The sequence below is a fragment of the Chelonoidis abingdonii genome, chromosome 5 (assembly GCF_003597395.2).
Source record: "Chelonoidis abingdonii isolate Lonesome George chromosome 5, CheloAbing_2.0, whole genome shotgun sequence".
In the NCBI taxonomy this organism is placed as follows: domain Eukaryota; kingdom Metazoa; phylum Chordata; order Testudines; family Testudinidae; genus Chelonoidis; species Chelonoidis abingdonii.
In genome coordinates this window covers 29154043-29173799 of record NC_133773.1, presented here as the reverse complement: position 1 = coordinate 29173799, position 19757 = coordinate 29154043, and the positions used below count along the sequence as shown (strand labels likewise).

General features: G+C 41.5%; 1 protein-coding gene across 7 annotated transcripts in view; it reads left to right on the top strand.

Moving 5' to 3' along the window:
• The window catches only part of ALPK1 (alpha kinase 1), an 80547-nt gene that overhangs the window by 43219 nt on the left and 17571 nt on the right, over positions 1–19757 (top strand). For 5 of the 7 annotated variants that reach the window (XM_032769718.2, XM_032769717.2, XM_032769719.2 and 2 more), the window contains 4 exons: positions 12537–12735; positions 15598–15657; positions 17754–17840; positions 18629–18705. In XM_032769718.2, coding sequence (XP_032625609.1) covers positions 12537–12735; positions 15598–15657; positions 17754–17840; positions 18629–18705 — 423 coding nt within the window. Of the gene's footprint in view, positions 1–12536; positions 12736–15597; positions 15658–17621; positions 17729–17753; positions 17841–18628; positions 18706–19757 lie in introns of those variants that run through there. The other 2 variants (XM_032769721.2, XM_032769724.2) reach the window with 2 other exon arrangements.

Here is a 19757-nt window from a genome sequence, read left to right as displayed (position 1 = left end):
TGTAGCTGAAGTTGTGTAACTTAGATTGACATCCCACCACCACCACCACCAGTGTAGACCAGGCTTCAGAGCACAGCACATAGTGGGGAAATGAGTCCCAGTGGACAATGGAGGAGGTTGGCATCAGAGGGTACGTATATGCTGTAATTAAAAACCCATGGCTGGCCCATGCCAGCTGACTCGGGATGGTGACGGGCTCTGGCTAAGGAACTGATTAATTGCAGTGTAGAAGTTCGGAGCCTGGGCTCTAGGACCCTGCGACATGGAAGGGATCCAAAGCTTGGGTGCAGCCCAAGCCTGATCATCTATACTGCAGTTAAACATCCCCTTCACTCAAGCCCCTCCAGCCAAAGTCAGCTGGCATGGGCCAGCCATGAGTGTCTAATTGCAGTGTAGACATACCCAGAAAGGCTCCAGTGGGTGAAAGCAGTGACATCTCCATGTGTACAAATATTTTGCTACTGTATAATGGTACAGGAAAGAAATTATCTAAAAGGACTTTGATAGTATTCCCTCTGGCAGAACTAATTATATAAATCGGCAGGAATGTGCCTACATGGAATGATTTGTTCATTAATACAAAGAAAAATATAAAAATAACTTTACTTCATTTATGCTGTTTACTAATCTTTGCACTTGATGCATTTGGGGCAGGGACGGCCTTTGTTCTGTTTTCACCTTGCGCAATGGGGTCCTGATCCATGACTGGGGCTCCTAGTTGCTCTAGTAATACAAACAATGAATTAATAATAATAGATTAGTCACTTTCACTTTATTAGCTCCTTTAACATTCCAGTGATCTTGCACTACTGTCATGCTGTTGCATTCATGTTTCCAGCAACAGAGGAGAATGTTTAAATCCTCCCAGAAAACTTTACACTGACATTTAAAGTAAAATCCTGAAATATATATTTATATAATATTTTGTAAAACCTGATTTTAAAATGTAGTTCAATGGGGCTGATAGCGCAGAGTAAGGACTCCTCACATGAGTGAGGTCATGTGAGATTGGGCCCTCAGTTTTGGGACGAAACTCCACAACAGAAACGTGCAAAAATGTGTTTCTGCATCATGCAGGAAACCCCTTTGATTTTAATGGGGCTTTTCACAAGAGTAAGGATTACTCACCCAAGAAAGAGTTTGTGGGATTGAGTCCTAAACAATCAATATCTGGTGCCTAAAGACTCAAGCCTGGAAGGTAATGAGTTCAAGCTAAACAAACTGGATTAAAAAAACCCACTTTTTCTCCAGCCTTTTCCAGTTATAGAAATATTAAGTGTTGCTTATTTGTTTATTTTAAAGTCAAGTGTGATATTTAGGTTCACGGTGCCTATTTAAAAACAGAGTTAAACTAAAGATGAGGGAACTCCAGTTTTCTCTCACTTATAGTGAGGTGTATATGAGGAGTAGTGAGCAGAGTTACACTGATGCAAGTGAAAGGGGAGTCAGGCCCCAGAGACCTGGGCAGAAATCCTGACCCCACTGACATGAATGGCAAAACTCTTCTTGACTTCACTTAGGCCAGGATTCCATTCTTGATCTTGTATACTTCACTGGGAGTCAGGCCTGAGCCAACAAGTTTTGGATCCAGGAGCTTCAATCATATTTTTTACACATCAGCACAAGTAGCTTTAAAAAAAGAAAATTGGAAGCTTGACTTGAACCCCATACTTGTTACTAGTAAGTGGGGAGTGTTTCCTTTCGTATGCTCCACTGATAAGGAGGATTTTATTGTAATTCTCAATTTATTTTGGTATTTTCTTTTTTCTCTTGGTGTGTGTGGCCCTAGACAGAAATTTATGGCAGAGGTCGACCTCCTTTACAATCCTGACAAAGCTTTCTAACTTTGGAGCATTTGTCTGCTCTCTCCCAGGATAAACACCTGCAGTAAACTCCCCGAGAAACCTGGATAGATAGGAGATTAATGTGGCTGTAATAGCGGAGCAGTGTTTTCAGCATTATGCCCACTCCCCAGGTAGATGGGTCTTTTCCGAGATGATACCAATTATTTATTGCCGAAACATCTGTTGATAACTGCAGCTGCCCTTGTTAAACAAAGCATATCATGGGGTCATAGACTATAGGGACCTAAAATCCTACCGCATGCTAGTTTTAAACCATTCACCAATACCCCCTGAAATCCATGGGTTACCGTCTTCTTCAATGTTTCATCATGCCATTGAAAATACTTTGTAAACACTGTGCTGCCCTTCCCCGTGTGCTTTGAAGTATTATTTCATCTTCATCGGTAATTTATATTCCAGTGCTATTGTACTGTGGGGAAAAAAGGGAAAACCTTTTTTGTTTTCCATTTAATTGTAGATTGACTGACATTTTGACCTGTATTATTAGTATTAGTCAGGAAAAGGGATTTTTTTTTCTCCTTCTCCTCCCTCCCCTTTTTTTTAATTTTAAATAAAATTTCAAGGCAGAGCAAGAGCTCCTTCAGTTCTTTGAATCAAAGGCTGGGGGGAAAATGAGGCTGAAAAGGAATGTTTACAGTTTGATGAGGAAAGATAAAAGTCTGAACAACTTTTTTTTTTTTTAATGTGGAGGACAAAAAGATAATTAAATTCTCTGAAAGAAAAATAAGCCTTTGTAGATATTGAGGAAAACCTTTTCACAATTTTCATCTGCATTTATTCTAAATTATTACGTTTAGAAGAAATTCTTAAATTTAACGAACTAAGGTTTGTAAAGTACTTTGAGATCTTGAATGAAAAGTGCATTATTACCATAGAGCTTTGTTGCTATTATGAAGTGCCAGATTTTGCTACCTTTACTCATGTTGTGTAATGACTGACTTGGTGAATAGTTTGTTGATTTCTTGGTTCTACCCAAAGGGGGTAAGTGTATTGGAATTTGGTCCTCAGCATTTGGCTTGTTCTCACATTTTTAAAACTGGTGTATCAGTTCCTGGCTGCTACATCTGCAGGAGGCTTATATCATCCTTTTAAACTGCTCCGCTTCATATTTGTTTCAGAATTTTTGCTTTTCTAATATGACTAAAAGATTATTTTCCTCCCCCGTGTTTTTTTTTTTTTAACATCCTATTTAGGCCAAATTCAATGGGAATCTCCCCTGCATCTCTTAGAAATGTCTTGTGATGAAAATTCCCAGGCATATCCAAATGACCATCCCAATTTAATTGGCTCAACAAAATATTTATCATATTTTTTAAACAGACAAACAGGTTTTTAAAGGCGTGGTCAGCTAATAGTGTGCATATCACCCAGCTAGCTACAATGGACCTCATTCTGTAGGCTTCTTTAGCCAAAATTCCCATGAAGGGGATATTTGAGCTGAGTAGAGACTTCAGGATGGAGCTCTCTATATCTAAAGCCAAAAAAATGTTCCAGTTGTCAGTGAGATCCTAATGCTTCCAAACCCCAAACATTTGGAAGCATCAGGATTTTTGTTTTACTCATAAGACTGCTTTTGTTTTCCCTTGTCAGACCATGGTAGCAACCTTAAATCTGGAAGGATTATGCCCTCTCCATAAGAAAGCCACATATACCTGCGGGACTAAGACAGGACTGCTGGCCCTTCAATTCCAAAACCTGAGGCTTCTGCTGCTTATATTAGCACCCTGCACCATCTCTGTTAGCTGTAAGCTATCAAAATGTCCCTATGTTCTGCTTCCAGCCTATAGAGGGCAACATGCCCACACACAGGCGCTCATGTGAGTAGTTTCATTGTGGGACAACTTTATGCTCATGTGGGACAACTTTATGCTCATGAGCAGTCATCTTGTGAGACTACTCATGTGATTTAATGATTTCCTGGATTAGGGCCATACTCTGCGTTTACTGAAGTAAATGACAAAAATATGCCATGAGATTAATGGGAGCAGGATTGCACCCTGTTACATTAATTGTTGTATTTATTATATTAAATATTTGTAATTATCATGGACCAGGATCCTATTGTTCTGGATGCTGTCCAAAGACAGAACAAAAAGATAGTCACTGCCCCCAAAGAGCAAGAGGGCAAATGGGTACAGATAGACAAGGAAATAATGAGACAATACCAGTCAGCATAATGGGCAGTGGTCTCAGCAGCAGCCTAGCCATTGACAAGTTTTTTGTAGGCATCAGGGCAAAGAAGAGTTTCTCTAAACCATCCACAAGAATCATTAATAACTTTGCTTATTGAAAATCTGTTTTCTTTTTCAAATGTAGCCAGCGTATGAGGTTTCAAGGAGATTTAACTACATGGAAAGCTGGAAGGGGTAAGAGCAAGCCAGTTTTGACTAGAGGGAGACCAGCGTTAAACAGAAGTCAGTTTCAAGTAATGATCATTCTTTCCTATTATAGACTCATAGAATCAAGGGATCAGCCAAGATTGGGTCCACACAAGGTGCTAGGTCCTGTACACACAAGTAGACAGTCCCTGCCTCAAAGAGCTTGCAGGTTAACTAGCCAGGAGAAACACAGGGTGAGGGCAAGTGGTATAACCCACAAGCAGAGTGAACCATGTGAAAGAATATTTAATAGAAGAATATTCTACCAGGTTTGAAGAAAATGTTAATTTATTTCTATGTCCTCACAGTAAATGCAGCAATTTTCAGACCAAAACAATTTTCCAAGGCAAAGTTATTGAGAGACTGGGGGGAGGGAGTCTAAGATAAGCTATTGAAATGGGAACTAGTTGAACCTTAACTTCAGGAAAGCTTATTCAGCCCTTTCGTGGGCAAAATTCCATGAAGTTAATGGGAATATTCAAGTCATTGGGAATTGTTCCTTAATGAGGACTGAATAAGCTTTCCTAATGACTTGACCTAATGAAATGTTTAGAGGCTAACATTAGAAAAACAGTCCTGATTAAGATGTCACAGGTGTGCTTGACACTTTAGAGATGGGAACCTTTGAAACAGCAGGAAAGAGGGGGAGCTGAGTATTTAGCTTTCTCCTTTTTGTACCTATTGGTGAGGTAACTAAGAGCATAATCTAAAGCCCTAACTCTTGGCCCTGGGCCTTTAGCTGTCCACGCTGACCTTTTGCTACCTGACTTATGTTATAAGAGCTCCCTCAGCTGAGCCAAGTGAAAGGGAAAGTCAGGTAACTGAGAACTGTAGTTTTGCTTCTGTCTGGTGCTGAGCAGAGCACAAGAAGGAATTCATGCCATCACAGGCTCCCTTTCATTTCTAGGGATGCCTACATCCCTAGCATCCCAGGTCTTTTTTTTTAATTGCGAAATATCACAGAACAGCTTTTCGAACATCAGAGAATGCCAGCTCTCTAATTCTAATCCAGGATTCGCAGTGCTCAGGAAACTGAAATGTGTACAAAACCAAAACTTCCCATCTGACCTGCTGGATCAAAGAACAGTTTACGTATTAGTAAATTAGCCAAGGGTACTTGTGATAATGCTGAAAACATCTAGCCCTGTCTGGTAAATTGCTACAGTATATCTATCTATTAGTCTGAGTGACCAATGACCATTTTAAAGTATTTAAAGAGAGACAAGGTGGGTGAAGTAATATCTTTTATTGGACCAACTTCAGGTGAAAGAGACAAGCTTTTCAGCTACACAGATCTGAAAAAAAGCTCTGTGGAGCTCAAAAACTAGTCTCTTTCACCAACTGAAGTTGGTCTAATAAAAGCTATTACTTCACACACCTTCTATCTAATAATATCCTGGAGCCAACATGGCTACAACCACACTGTAGGAAACATTTTAAGGGTATGATATCTTGTTTACCTAGAGAGATATATATTAACCCTGTTAATTGCCAGTTTTCAAACGATAGCATGGAAATGTCTTCAAGCACTGGTGTATCACAAAACATTACATCTTAAAATCACATTATTCTGAGTACCAGAATGCATTTTGCCCCACCTTCAAATCAGACTGGATTTTAGTGGCTCATATCTTGAGAATTGTTAGATCAGGTAGACGAGGAGGAGGAAGGAATTATAAATTCTGATCATAAAGCACCATTGAAGTAAATAGTTGCTTTGCCAGTGATTTCAGTGGGCATTTATCTTATATATTTAAATGCTCCTTTACTGGATTTATTCTCACAACTGCCCTCTGAGATAGGGAAGTAGTATTGTCCCCATTTTACAGGTGGGGAATTGTGGGACAGAGAGACTATGGCCCAGATCCTCAAAGATATTGAGGTGCCTATTTCCCATTGATTTAAATTGGAGTTAGGTGACCAAATATCTTTGAGGATCTAGACCTAAGTGACCTGCCCAAGGTCACGCCAGCAGTCTGTGGCAGAGTAGGAAATCAAACTTGGCTCTCCTTTGTCCCAGGCTAGTGCCCTAACCACTGGACTATCTTACCTCTCCTAGCAGGCAGAAACGTAGCACTTGCATAGCAGTTTACATTTTCCAAGTGTTCCCTGTACTTAGTAACCAATCTTCCCAGGGTTATGGTGAATGCCCAAAGGGACTCAAGCTTTGTTTTCCTGATTCTGACATCCTCAGAATTCCTCAATGGCAACATAGCCTCAGAGATTCACGAGTGAATATTTATCCCTGGGTTGTCATGTGTATGAAGTCTATGTGCTTTTAAAGCGTAGAGCAGGAAATGAAAAATATATAGTAAATATAATTGCCAGGGAATTAAGCTGAAAAGAGAGAGTGAGTTTTTGATTATTGAAAGCTATAACTGTTCCAGAACTTAGTTCTCATATGGTGAAGGAAGACATTTACTCAAAAAATAAAGCTGTTTCAGGGCTTTTAAATTTCTTTGTATCTGGAGCTACTAATAAGAGGCCCAATCAATTAATGGAAAAACTCTCAATGACCTCAGAAGGGAGTTGGTTAGGGCTTGTATCAGCAGACCCAGAAGTTACATAAGAAGTGAGGTAGTGGTGTCTACCGGTTTGATCCGGGAACTAGATGTCCACAATCGTGTGCTCTATTCCAGACTCTGCCACTGATTTGCTATATGACTAGGGCAAGTCATTTAAGCATTCTTTGCTTCAGTTTACCCATGTGTAAAATGGGTGTTAGAGAACATAGCAACCTCACAGAGATGCTGTGAGGTTTAATTCATTAGCGTTTGTAGAGGGCTATAAGATTGGCAGATAAAGGAACTATACAGAAATGCAAACTATATTATTCTACAGTTAGATTGTTAACAGAGCTTGACAGAGAAGCCCAGTGCAGTCCCACTGGGTTAACAATTCCCAGCAGATCCAGTCTCCACTGGAGAAGATGGGCTTTGCTAACAGTGCATTAATCAAGTCCTTCAATGCCATATCCTTCAATGCTTTGGCCCTTCGTTGATTGATTGGCCCACAGCTGATATAGATGGATGGAAGAAATACAAACAAGTAATAGGCAATTTCTTAGGATTTGTATACATAGATGAGATGTAAATTGTGTGTCAATTTAGGAAAAGATCTAGGAGATATAAGTGAAGCCATTGGAAATATACACCATGAAAATTCCTTCCTGATGCGTGTATTTGGGATCTGTTTGAAGAATTTAAATTTTCACTGGCAAAATAAATGAAAGCTGAAGTGTTCAAACATGAGTGCCTACAATTAGGCACATAGTACCCTAATTAGGCACCTAGATGAATGCAGGATGAGTTAATGGTGCTCAGTATCTTTGAAAATTAAGCTGTTTATTAGCTGCCTACGTTTCTACCCCTTTTAGTTGCAAAGGCATCTTACCCAATGTGAACTTTTCTGAGTCTGCAGACAGACACTCATTTCATGGAATGCTTACCTATGTGTTCATCACTTTATAAATAGACAGATAGGCGTGAAGTATTTCATTTATTTGTGCTTTTAATTCCTGTTAAATCAGTAGTCACATTAAGGGTTTCCCAGTCTTCTTCACCACCTCCTCCTCATTCATTACTACATCAGTAATATCCATTTGACACAGTTCCTGCCAGGTCTAGTGCCAGATGGCTCTGGGTCTGAGTTTGTGTCCTGTCTTGGGAACAGCTGCCAGTGTCAGTGCAAAGAAGGTGTCATGGCTTTGAACCCAAAGCTGGGACCCAAACTTGAAGCTCTATGTGGGGCAGAGCTGTAGCATTAATGCAAGAAACCATGAAAACAGCACACACGTCCACTCACTGCTGTTAAGCAAAAGCCCTTCACTTTCAGTAAAGGCTCTTTTACATTTTCCCCAATCAACCATGTATAGAAATCTCATGCAAACTTAATTCTGTCACCACCTGACTCCGCTTCCCAGCCATGAGGTTCCTCTTTGTATCATAAACTCAATTAGACATATGCATTTCACCGCATGGAAACAGATGTTGAAACAAAGTGTGTATTTATTTCTCTCTCCCTTTCTCCCCCTAGATCTAGACACATACAGACACTCTCTAAAATGATAACAATAGGAAATATAGTAAATGAGAGAGCTCCCAATGAAGGACAAAGGGGCTTAATTGTCCATGTATGAGCAGCAGATCTGAATTTCTGATTGCTCTCAGTTAGGCAGTTACACTTTGAAGTCAGTGGAGTTACTCTGGGTTTATAATGGTGCTATGGAGAGCAGAATTGAGTCCTCTGTCTCAGTTTGTTTAAAAGTTGTTTTGAGAGTTTCTTTATGCATGTTTTTGTGTACATACCCAGCATGTCAATTATCCAGCACTATCTTTGGATGCTAAGGAATTTTAAAGCCATGCTATTTGGCAACAAATGAAAGAAGTGAGTATTAATTTCTCAGTGTACTGGTAGAAACACAGGAACTTAATTATAAGGACTGACAGCAAACTACATTACTATGTGCCACACAGCATGCAACCGTTCCTTTTTAAAAAAAAATTGCGGAGATTCTCCCCCAGGCTTGACTTTTCTACATTTTGAGTCCACTTGGTTTTGGAGAGAGACACAAGAGCCTTCAGCTTTGAGCAGAGAGCTAAATTATGCAGCTGCAAGGCTGCCAGGCCCTCCAGAATAGGATGCTTCGTTTAGATTTTCCACAATGCTATTGAAGTGCTTATTTTCCTCCTGAAGAGACACAAACAGATGCAAACTTCTGTAAACACTTTAGAAATGAATTCAGTGAGTTTGGCCTCTCAGCAGTGCTCAATAGCTGACAGAAAAATGTCTAATTAGTGCAAGTGGAAATAATAGGGCCACTTGGATTCCTTCCATCCTCCTCCAAGTCTACTTTTCCTAGGAACTCAAAGGCCCTTTTGTTTGGTAGGTCACCCTCTCTCAGGCTTTTGTACTCCAATCTATTAAGGGAAGAAGGGGAGAAAAAATAGATTAGGCAATGCTCCGTGCTTAAATGTATGGTGTGTTCATGAGCATTTAGAATGGGTAGTTTGCAGGGTCAGTTTACAGGTGCTTACGGAGAGGGATTCCTCCGTTGTGGACAGGCAGAAGTAGAGCATGTGCACACAGGGAGTGGGGAATCCCTTTCAAGTGCCATCCTTTCAGCAAACACCACTCTCTGAATCAGGAAAAAGTTAAACAAAAAAAACCAGAACACTTTCTTGAAGCGTGGAAAAGCTGGGAGATAGCAAATATGCTGCTATTGATTGGTACCATTATCCTATCAAATCCTATCCAAACCATCCCTGCCTTGCTTTCTTCATCACCTGAGAGTTACATAGCAAGCTGTGCATTTAAAAACTGGACAGAATAGTAAGATTCCCTCTCTGAGCCTGAGCCTGATCTCAGTTGCATCAGTATAAATCAAAAGTAACTCTATTGATGTCATGGTATAAAAACCCATATGAAAGGAAAATCAGGCTCAGTGGCCCAGATTCTCAAAGGTAGTTAGGTGCCTAACTCTCATTAGGTACATGTACACTTATGGTAGCATGTAGCAGACAGGCACTGCCCAGCCAGCTAGCGCAGATATAAATAGCAATGTAAATGCGGAGAGAGAGCTTTGGCGAGTAGAGTAGCATGCCCTACATGCAGGAACCTTAGAGTGTATTCCCTACACAGCTCTCTGCACACCCAAGCAGTGCCTCTCATGTCTACAGTGTATTTTTAGTAGTGTAGTGTCCCACTGCCTCCATACTGCCAGAGCCACGGTGAAAGGCTCCAGCAGTGAGGAAAGGCTCTGGCAGGGGGGCCTTTCCCTGCTGGAGCTTTTCTCTACCAGAGCCTTCTCCCCTCTCCCCCCCACCCCTGCCCGGCTGACTCCCTGCAACAGCCTGTTCTTGCTGGGGAGCTGCTGGACTTTTCCCTGCTCTAGAGCCTCTCATTGTGGGGTACAGCTATGCACCAGAGTGACAAGTGTCAATGCAGTCAGCCTTTCACTGTGGCAGATAGCTACAGGTATGGTCTTCTCCTTTACGCATTGTTATAAGTGTAGACATAGCCACTGAGTTGGGTGCCTAAATACCTTTGAAGATTTGGGCCTGTGTGCCTGCAAGGAGAGCTAATGAGAGAGGGAAATGTTATAAGCCGAGTACAAACATTGAGCTAGCTGCCTCACCTTTTTATTTGAAATTTTGCTGGTGACTCAGATAAAGTTCTCTCTTCAGTCGTGCAGTATCTGATAGGGCTTTGAGGACTGATTCTGCTCTCACTCACCAGTTTTAATGCCATTGATTTCAGTGGAGTTACTCCTGATTTACACTGGTGTGAGGGAGAGGAGAGTCAGGCCCTTTTGGGGAAAGAGCTTGACATACTAGATTTTTCAAACACTCCTGGCTCTGCACTTTTCACTGTATTGAGAGCCCGTTACATCCAGGCATCTCAAAGTACCTGACAAAGTTGGGTAAGGAGCATTACTTGCCTCATTTTTACAAAGCAGGGTAATTGACGGTTACAGGGAGGTTGTGGGCCAAAGACTTGTCTGGAAAGCATATTCTGTGTCTGTGGAAGCACAGGAGGGATGGGTTCCCTGACTATACCATATTGCAAGAGTCTCTTCTCACTTCCTGAAGCGACCTGCGCTCCCTCTTCCTCCCTCTGTGAAGACAACTCTTTTCACTTTTCTTTTGCTTAAGACCAAGAGACAGGAAAGGACAACAACTTCACACTCCTTTACATTCCTCCTGCAACCTGTGCTCCCAAAGTGATTTTTTGAAATAGGAAAAGAGGCTTCTACCATGGTTTACTAGTCCTTCACTCTGCCCTGCTTCTCAGATAACAATAATCACATAATGTACATGTTTCAGTGAAATGAGCATTGGCTGCTACTCTCCCCATCATAAGAGAAACCCTCAAAGGAGGTATGAAATTCCTAATTTGAGCTTGTGGAGCTCTTTTCCTCATTGCCCCACTGGAGGGAAAGGGAGAGGGGGGCGAGGACTGATCCTCCAACTCTCCTGGAAAGGGCAAAGTGTTTGGGCCTAGACTGGCAGATGTCCCAAGATCTGCATGGCTCTCTAGACACCCACAGAGGCTCTGTGCATCCACACTGCTACTCTGCTGGCCTCCCTTCTCCCTAACAGCAGGCTCCTTCAGGAACCCTGGCTGATTCCTCATGCCAGTGAGAAGGATCAGCCGCAGAGGGGACTGCTTTAATACTGCTTTAAAAATCATTAAAGGTGACCTGCAAAGGAAAAAACATTGGACTTCTGCCCTGTTTGCTTCTTTGTGATGTATAAAGGAGTGTTTGATCTTGCAATCTTAATTTGCATTAATGCCAGTTATTTATATTTAAGGCTGATCCCGCAGAGAGCTGATTGCCTCCTGAGAGGCCATAATTTTCTGCGGGACTTTTAGGAAAAAAAGGAAAAGAAAACTCTGGAGGTAACATTCACAGCTCCCATTTAAGCTAATGGGAACTCCAGCAGCTCAGCAACACTGAAAATCAGGCCACTCATTTGGATAATATTTAAATATTTACACATATGTAAATAAGTAGCCTGAGGCACTCAAGGCACTTGGTTTTCATCTTCACCTCTCTGTGCCTCAGTTTCCCAATTGCAAAATAGGACTAATGGTAATTACCCACCTATGTAAATTCCTTGAAGATTTATGGATAACAACTGCTGCACAAACTAGATGTGGAGCTCTTGCAGCTCTCAGTGACATCAGATCAAAATTGGGAGGGTGCTCGGTACTTCTCCAGGTCAAGCAGTGTAAAAGCTAGACACTACCATTATGACTATTAATTGATTTGTTGTTCATTTAAATTTATTTACAAAGCACTTAACTGCCATTCTAGGAGCAGTATAACAATAAAAAAGACAAAATAGGGACAAAATCCACATTACAAACCCACAAAACAAACTACCCAACCAGAAGTTTCCATGCTAAAAAAATAAATAACTCACAAAATAAACAGAAATAATATTTATAATACTAATAAACTTTATTTAATCACTATCACCCTTACCAAAAGCCCAGGAACAAAATAATTGCAAGCAGGTTGAGAAATGCATACAGTATTTTATCAACCAGCAGATATTTGTTTTTCCTAATGTCTATTTCTTCAATCTCTGTAAAACAGTGTGACTGTCTGATAGCAAATAAGGAAGACAATTTGACTGAAAATGTGGTCTAGTGCATAGTGTTATGTAAGCAGCACTATTCCACAAAGAGTTATTAAGCCTGAGTATTTTCTATAAACACTTAACTGAACTTCTTTTACCTCTCCTGTTTCTGCCTAGCTGTCTCCTGTTTTTGGTGTTCTTTTCAGGTTTATTTGAAAGCCTCCATCATGGTCAAGGACTGTGCAACAGCAGCTGCTATTGTGTTCCTGATTGACCGATTCCTATATTGGGTGGATGCCTCCAGCAAACTTCTTCGAATTGCCAAAGGCCTGCACAAGTTGCAGCCAGCCACACCAATAGCCCCTCAGGTGGTTATTCGCCTGGCTCGCATCTCTGTAAATTCAGGTAACAAAACTCTTGTTAAGCTCGCTCTCTCTCTCTCTCTCTCCATTTTCTCAGCTCAGTTCCAATTAGGAGCTACTTGACTTTCAAGAGGATACTTTGTCCTATTCTGGGGATGACATTCCTATGATCCCAGTGCCACCTTTTCAAAGCTAGATCCCACCTCCCCTGCCCCCCCTCCCACCTCCTCTTGCCAGCACAAAGGGCCTGGCATAAAGGGTTTCAGAGCCAAAAGCAGTAGAGAAAATTGTGAAAGGGTGTGGAAAATACTAATTGGAGCTTTTGTTCCTTAACAAATCTGGCCTGCTGGTTTCAAACAGGGGTATCTGAATTGCTATACTTTTGACCAAGAGCCTTTAAAAAGTAGATTAGAATACTGGCATTTTCTCTGCACAGTCCCAGCCTCTTTTTCAGTAGGGCCACTTGACTATACAAACAATGCAGCTGACTAATGTAAATTGGTACTTCTTTTCCCATCATTCTTGGAGCGTGGATGGTACCTGAATGGCTTTTAAAGTACCTTCCCATTATTTCAGGACCCAAGGTAAAAGGAGAAGCTGACTGAATCTAGCCTGATTTTAACAACTCTATTTAAATTACGTGATTTTTTTTTTTTGTAAAATAATGACAAAAGAAATTATAATTCACCTTATCTCTCTCTATGTGTTTCTAATGCTCCCCTTGCTGTGGTGTCTAAGCACCAGAATATTCATACTTCGGGCTGGTGCTGCAGACACATAACTCTAGTCACATGAGCAGTTCTCTTGACTTCGGTTGGACTGTTTGTGGAGCCAAAGCTGCCTCAACGTGATAAGGCAAAACAAGGCCTCACAGCATCTCTCTCAGCATTCAAACCTGCCATTGTGTGAGCCAGGCCATTGAAATGGGTCCTGAGATGTGGAAAACTTGTGTTTTGTTGAACGCTGTGCTGTCATTGGCAGCTTTTACTGTTTTTTTTCCCCCTGTAAAGCCTGTGTTTAGGATGTGTCCTTGCTGCATGAAGATACCCACCTACCCAGTTCTTAAATCTGTTACTGAGGTGGGATAGTTATCCAAGGTTGCTCAGGGGACTGGTGGGTTTGGGAAGAGGGCGCCTGCCTGGGTTTGTTGGGGGCATCAAGGGGAGAGGGATTTAGGGAGAAGGGATGGTCCCTGGCCAGGCTGCCCCCAGTACAATTCAGGCCAGACCATGCATTTCCCCAGTTTAGTTTTCCTCACCTCCTCCCACCACCCCTAAAATTAAATCTGTCCTATTGCCCTACCTCTCTGCAGCACACCATAGCTGCAGCCCCTGCTCCTCTCTAGGCCTCCCCTCTAAGGAACAGAGGAGGAGCCCAGAGAGCAGGTGGGATATCTACATTTTTTGCAAGAGAAAGTGTAGAAGGGCATGGAGCCACTTAGCCTGCGAAGAGACCAGCAGCTCAGGGCCTGTTCCCTCACTGTTCCTCTCTCCTCTTCTGTGAATGATGTAGCAGCCTAACCTCCTCACCCCTCCTCGGTCCGAAACCACTTCTCTGTGCTTGTGATCAATCCCCGGGAGCATCTCCCTATTCCTTGACGAGGGGTAGAGGGGCTCAGGGAACCATAGCTGCTGGAGGACAGTCTTCTCCTTTCCTCCACTATCTGCCACTGATTCCTGTTCTCAGAGGATGCCACCTCAGGGTGGGGGCAGAGGCAGCGTGGATGGCACAGTGGAGAGCTCAGTCTGTTCAGCACAGCCCTACTTTATGGGAAGGATGGAGCACCACAGGCAAGCTGAGGCTTTTTAACAAGTTCAGCATAGTACCCTCATTATGACCAGCCAGCCCAGCCGAGTGGCCCATGAGAAGGGTACAGCCATGGCACCTGCCTACTCCTGGCCCTCCTTTAGGTCCCGGCCCCCTGTAGGGAGTGTCTCAGAAGCAGCTCTGTATAAGGTGCATTTCTCCCTCCCCACAGCTGGGTGGCTGTGTAGGGGCCAGACCTACATGATTGTAATATCTAGGGTACTGGAAGGAATGAGGCAAGGCCCATAACTCTGCTAGGGGTTGTTGTTTCTGTTAACAAATATTTTTTTATTAGCCCAATTCTACAAACACATTTTACTGAGCATATCACATGAATACAATGGGACTATTCGCAGCAGTAGTTCTGCAGTCAAGTGTTGGCAAGAAGGAGTTGTAGAACAGGAATTCTCAGACTGTGGGTCAAGACCCCAAAGTAGGTCACAATCCTGTTTTAATGGGGTTGCCACGGCTGGCGTTAGACTTGCTGGGGCCCAGGGCCGAAGCCCAAGGGTTTCACCCCTGAGTGGTGGGGCTCAGGCTTTGGCTTCAGCCCTGGGCAGCAGGACTGAGGTTACTGGGCCCCCTGCCCAGTGCTGAAGCTCTTGGGCTTCAGCACTCCCCGAACTAGGGCAGTGGGGTTCGAGTGGGCTCAGGCTTTGGTCCAACCTGTGTAGTAATTTTTGTTATCAGAAGAAGGTCACGGTGCAATGAAGTTTGACAACCGCTGCTGTAAAGTAATACATGTTAACTTGGCATACAGGATTTTCTAAGTACAAAATAGTGTAAGTATCCTAGCTATAAAGTATCCTACTTTACCATTTCTTCTGTGTTTCTGTGCATGCAAAAGTGCATGTGGCGTTCAGTATACATACAGGTGTCCTTGATTTCTTGACCACTATTTAAGTCTAGTTGTGAGTGTTTAACAGCAGTCCTAATTTCAGTAATGTAGAATTAAAAACACTTAAACGTGAACAGTGAATGCATTAGAAAGATGGAGACTAACTAGAATAGACAGACTTTTATTCATGAATAATTCAATCCCATCTGTATTACATAATGCATTTTTATATTCATCTATCTTTTTGGGTTCTTTTTTCAGGAAAACTTTTAAAAGCTGAGTATATCCTAAGCAGCCTTATAAATGACAATGGAGCAACAGGTATGTCTAAGTCATCATTTTTTGCAAGTTTATACATTTTTTAGCTAATTGTATAACTTGCCACACTCACACAAAGTTTAAATATTGTCATTCACTGCACAAACCTCAATAAACTTCTGATTTTGCAATGACTTACACGAGGCATAATGCTTCCTACCAATATTAGCCAGAATTCAGTGGTGCTGCTAACAGTAATAGCCTGATAAGAAATAATACTGATAACTAATATGTGCCTGCAGGATCGGATCTTAAATTGCGATGTTCTCTCACGGCTTGATCATGCATTCCTTGTGCACCAAAAACTCCCACAAAAGCCCCTTTGTTGTTCGTATTTATTTCCTTTTTAATTTTTATTTTAATGCCCAAAAATGTGGTACGCAAATTACATATTTCCTTTCTCTCTGCTTTTTACCATGAGAAAGAGATATGTGAACAATGAAGCTTTCTCTTTTTTCACAGTTCCCTAGTTCATTCAGGGAGCCCAGATTCTGCGAATCTTTAGTTAGGTCAAGAAGTATCCTGCACCTTTGCCTGCATCACTGACACCCTCCCTGCTAATTTCTCTCCCATGGGAGTTTTCTAACATTCTAAACCTCTGACCAGTTTCAGACAATTGACTGATTTTATATTTTTTTAATCAGATTGTCAGAGAAATGTTTCTCTTTCCTCCCAAAATCACTTGAGTTTTATGTACAAAATGAGGAATATTGTGTCCTGTGCCAACAATAATTTCACTGTATAGTGACCATCAGAGCTAAAAATGCAGGATTTGTACCAATGGGGAAAAGAGAGTTCCAGCTTTCACAGCACTTGTTTCTAGCCTTGGAAAGGTTGGAAATATTGGACTTAAAGGTCATAATATTCTTGTGCTATTTTAAACACTGTTAGAATTTTTATAAATACTTATTTGTTATCATTACTCTCAGAGGACTGTACAGTTGGAGTCAGAGCTTGCTTTACAGGTGGAAGAATGTGCAGTATTGCCAACACCAGGTGCTCAATAATCATAGTCAGGCCCCAAAAATCATGAGAGAATTTTTAATTATACATTTTAGGTGCTTTTTCTTTGCCTTTTGGTTTCTGAGCCTTTATGATTCACTTGGGTCATGTTTTCAAGCTTTTCTCCACAACGAGGGCTAGAAACTTCCTTTTTTTAAATGAAAAATAAGTCTCTTAAACATCCACACAAGTCCAGGAGGGGTTGAAGAGATATACCAAATATCACAAGGCTTAGTGTGAGTTGACAGTGCTGAATATGAACAACATTGCCAGTTTTAAAACAATGCAAACCTCTCAGATAAGGTTATTTGCATGCTGTTCAGTGAGACTAATGGTTTTATCTAACCATAGTTTGTGATATTCATTCTTCAATTATTTTTAGTGATGTGTGTAAATGTATGTCTTATCTTTAATTATGCTTAGCAAACGTACTTATAAGTTAATAAAGTTTTGGGTGTGAACGTTCAGTATGTATGAATGATGCCATATAAATATCAGACAAAAATAAGAATTTAGATGCCTAATCATTATTTGATGAAATTATGAGCACTCTTGTTTTAAGATGCATAATATATTGATGTGTGATGAGAAAGCATTTTTTGGCACAGGCTAAAAGAGTGTGTTATGCTGCCATTTATACATTACCACAAATATATTAATTAATTTAAGTAATCACTTCAGTTAATATTTGTGATATTTAAATATTATGTATTAATATTTAGCCACCCTTGCAAACCTCTGAAATCTTTAGAAGGGTATTCCATAAAGTGCCAAATATTATTATTATTATTATTATTATTATTATTATTATTATTATGATTATTATTAATAACAATTTATTGCTGCTGTTCTAGGGTGTATCTAAAAACAATTGGTATAAAAGCTTTATACTGATGTTTATCTCTCTGAGTTCTTTTACTGTTCCATCACCTTTGTATCTGCGTGCCTACAAGGTATCTAAAGCCCTAATTCAAAGCCCATTGAAGTTATTAGAAAGACTCCAGTTGATTTCATTGAGATTTCGATCAGATTTTAAGGACTCAGGAACCACCAACAGCTGTGTCACATTCCAGTGAATTTTTAAACTCTCGTTTCAGGTGTGTGGCTGTATGACAAGGAAAGTGATAGGATTCTTGTTCAGTCAGTCTGTATACAGATCAGAGGACAGATTCTGCAAAAGCTTGGTAAGATCACACTCTAGAGCCAGACACTTTTCCATGCAGTGATTTCACCATTTAAGCGTTTAAGTCATTTCCCATGTTCACAAATTACTAAAAAGAAATTCCTGTCTTAAGTAAAGACTTGGCTTATCTAAAATGTTCCCCTGGTTTCTCTGACAGAGAAAGCCACAGAAAATTAGCTCTACTCACCACTGGCTGAGACAGAAAACACTTACAGCTAGCAAGAGCCGGTTTATCAAACAAATGTAATTTACAAATCGTCAGTCTGTTGCTGAGACAACCAGAAGATAAGCACTCACCAGTGCAGTTTCTTTTGTTAGTTTTAATATTCAAACTATTCCTCCTTTTTCAACATTCTTTCCTGAATGAAACCAGCCAGTAGCTTACCCCCACAGAGCTGTCCTGAAAAATTCCCTGGGCAGAGGCAAGAAGTCCCCAGGTTGGTGGTGCAAAGAGCTGCTATATGGAAGCTCTGCTCTTAGTTGGATGATAGCATAGCCAGCCTAATGCCATGCTGTGCCTTCTGAGTGGATTTCCATTTTCATGAGTGCTAATCTAGGATCTTTCACAAGCATAACATTTACATTTATGAATAAACCAAACCAATATGAGATTAATAAATGTAATGCTGTAACTAAGTTGGAAAAGTGTCATAGAATGGTTTCATACAATCTTGAAATCTCCCAGCTCAGGATAGGTGAAATAAATTCATCTGCTTTAAAACAATATAGAGCAATGTTGTAACTTAAAGAAGCAGTCTGCTTATTGATCATTTCTCTGCTTTATTTCAGGAATGTGGTATGAGGCAGCGGAGCTGATTTGGGCTTCAATTGTAGGCTATTTCAAACTGCCTCAGCCGGATAAAAAGGTTAGTGTTTTTTTCACCCTGAATACTCTTACTAATTCCACATTGAGTCCAGAATCCATTGTGTTTCCCTCAGTCATATGTTCTGGTTTTATTCTTTCTGGATGTAATCAATTTCAGTCAAGGTTAATACGTGGGGCAAATGTTCTAGCTGAACGTTACACTATACTTGATTTATTTTTACATGCATACAGGGCCGGTGCAACCATTTAGGCAAACTAGGCGGCCGCCTAGGGCGCCCAGGGTTGGGGGCGCCTAAAAGTCCCCTCAGGCGAGTAGGTGGAGTGGAGGTGAGCTGGATGGGGGGGTGTGCAGGGAGGGCTGTCCGCAGTAACGGGGGAGGGCGCGCACAGGGCAACAGCTCCCCTCCCCAGCTCACCTCCACTCTGCCTTCTCCGCTGAGCACACAGCCCAGTTCTTAAATCTCCTCCAATCAGCGCCGCAAGCCTGGGCCAGGAGGAGAATTAGAGCAGCGCCAGCGTGTTCAGTGGAGGAGGCGGAGCTGAGGTGAGCTGGGGTGGGATCCCCAGGCAGGGTTAGCTGCCATGGCGGGTGGGGAGTCTCCCTGGGGGGTGCTCCCTGGGTCGGATGCTGAGTTAGCTGCCATGGGGAGGGGCGGGGTTAGCTGGGTGGGGGGTGCAAGGTGGAAGTTTCACCTAGGGCGCAAAACTTCCTTGCACCGGCCCTGCATGCATGTGTTCGCACTTATTTCTAAACCAGCATGTCCTGAGCTTTGTTTTGTTTTCTGCAAAGAAATAAAGTGATCATTTTCATTCATTACCGTCATCAGAAGTAAATGATCAAATGAGATGATGCAATGTAGTTCTCTGACTGAGTGACAGGCTAATACCAAGATGCAGCCATTATTATATTTTTAGGGAGGGGCCTTAACCATTTCATTGGAACCAAACATTCCTGAGCATCAGGTGTGTTCAAACCAGGATCTGAATATCTATCTATCTTGGTAGTTACATAGTCCCCATCATCAGAGTATCTGAGCGGCTTACAGTGTTTAATATATTCATTCTCATAACACCTCCATGAGGTAGAGAAAT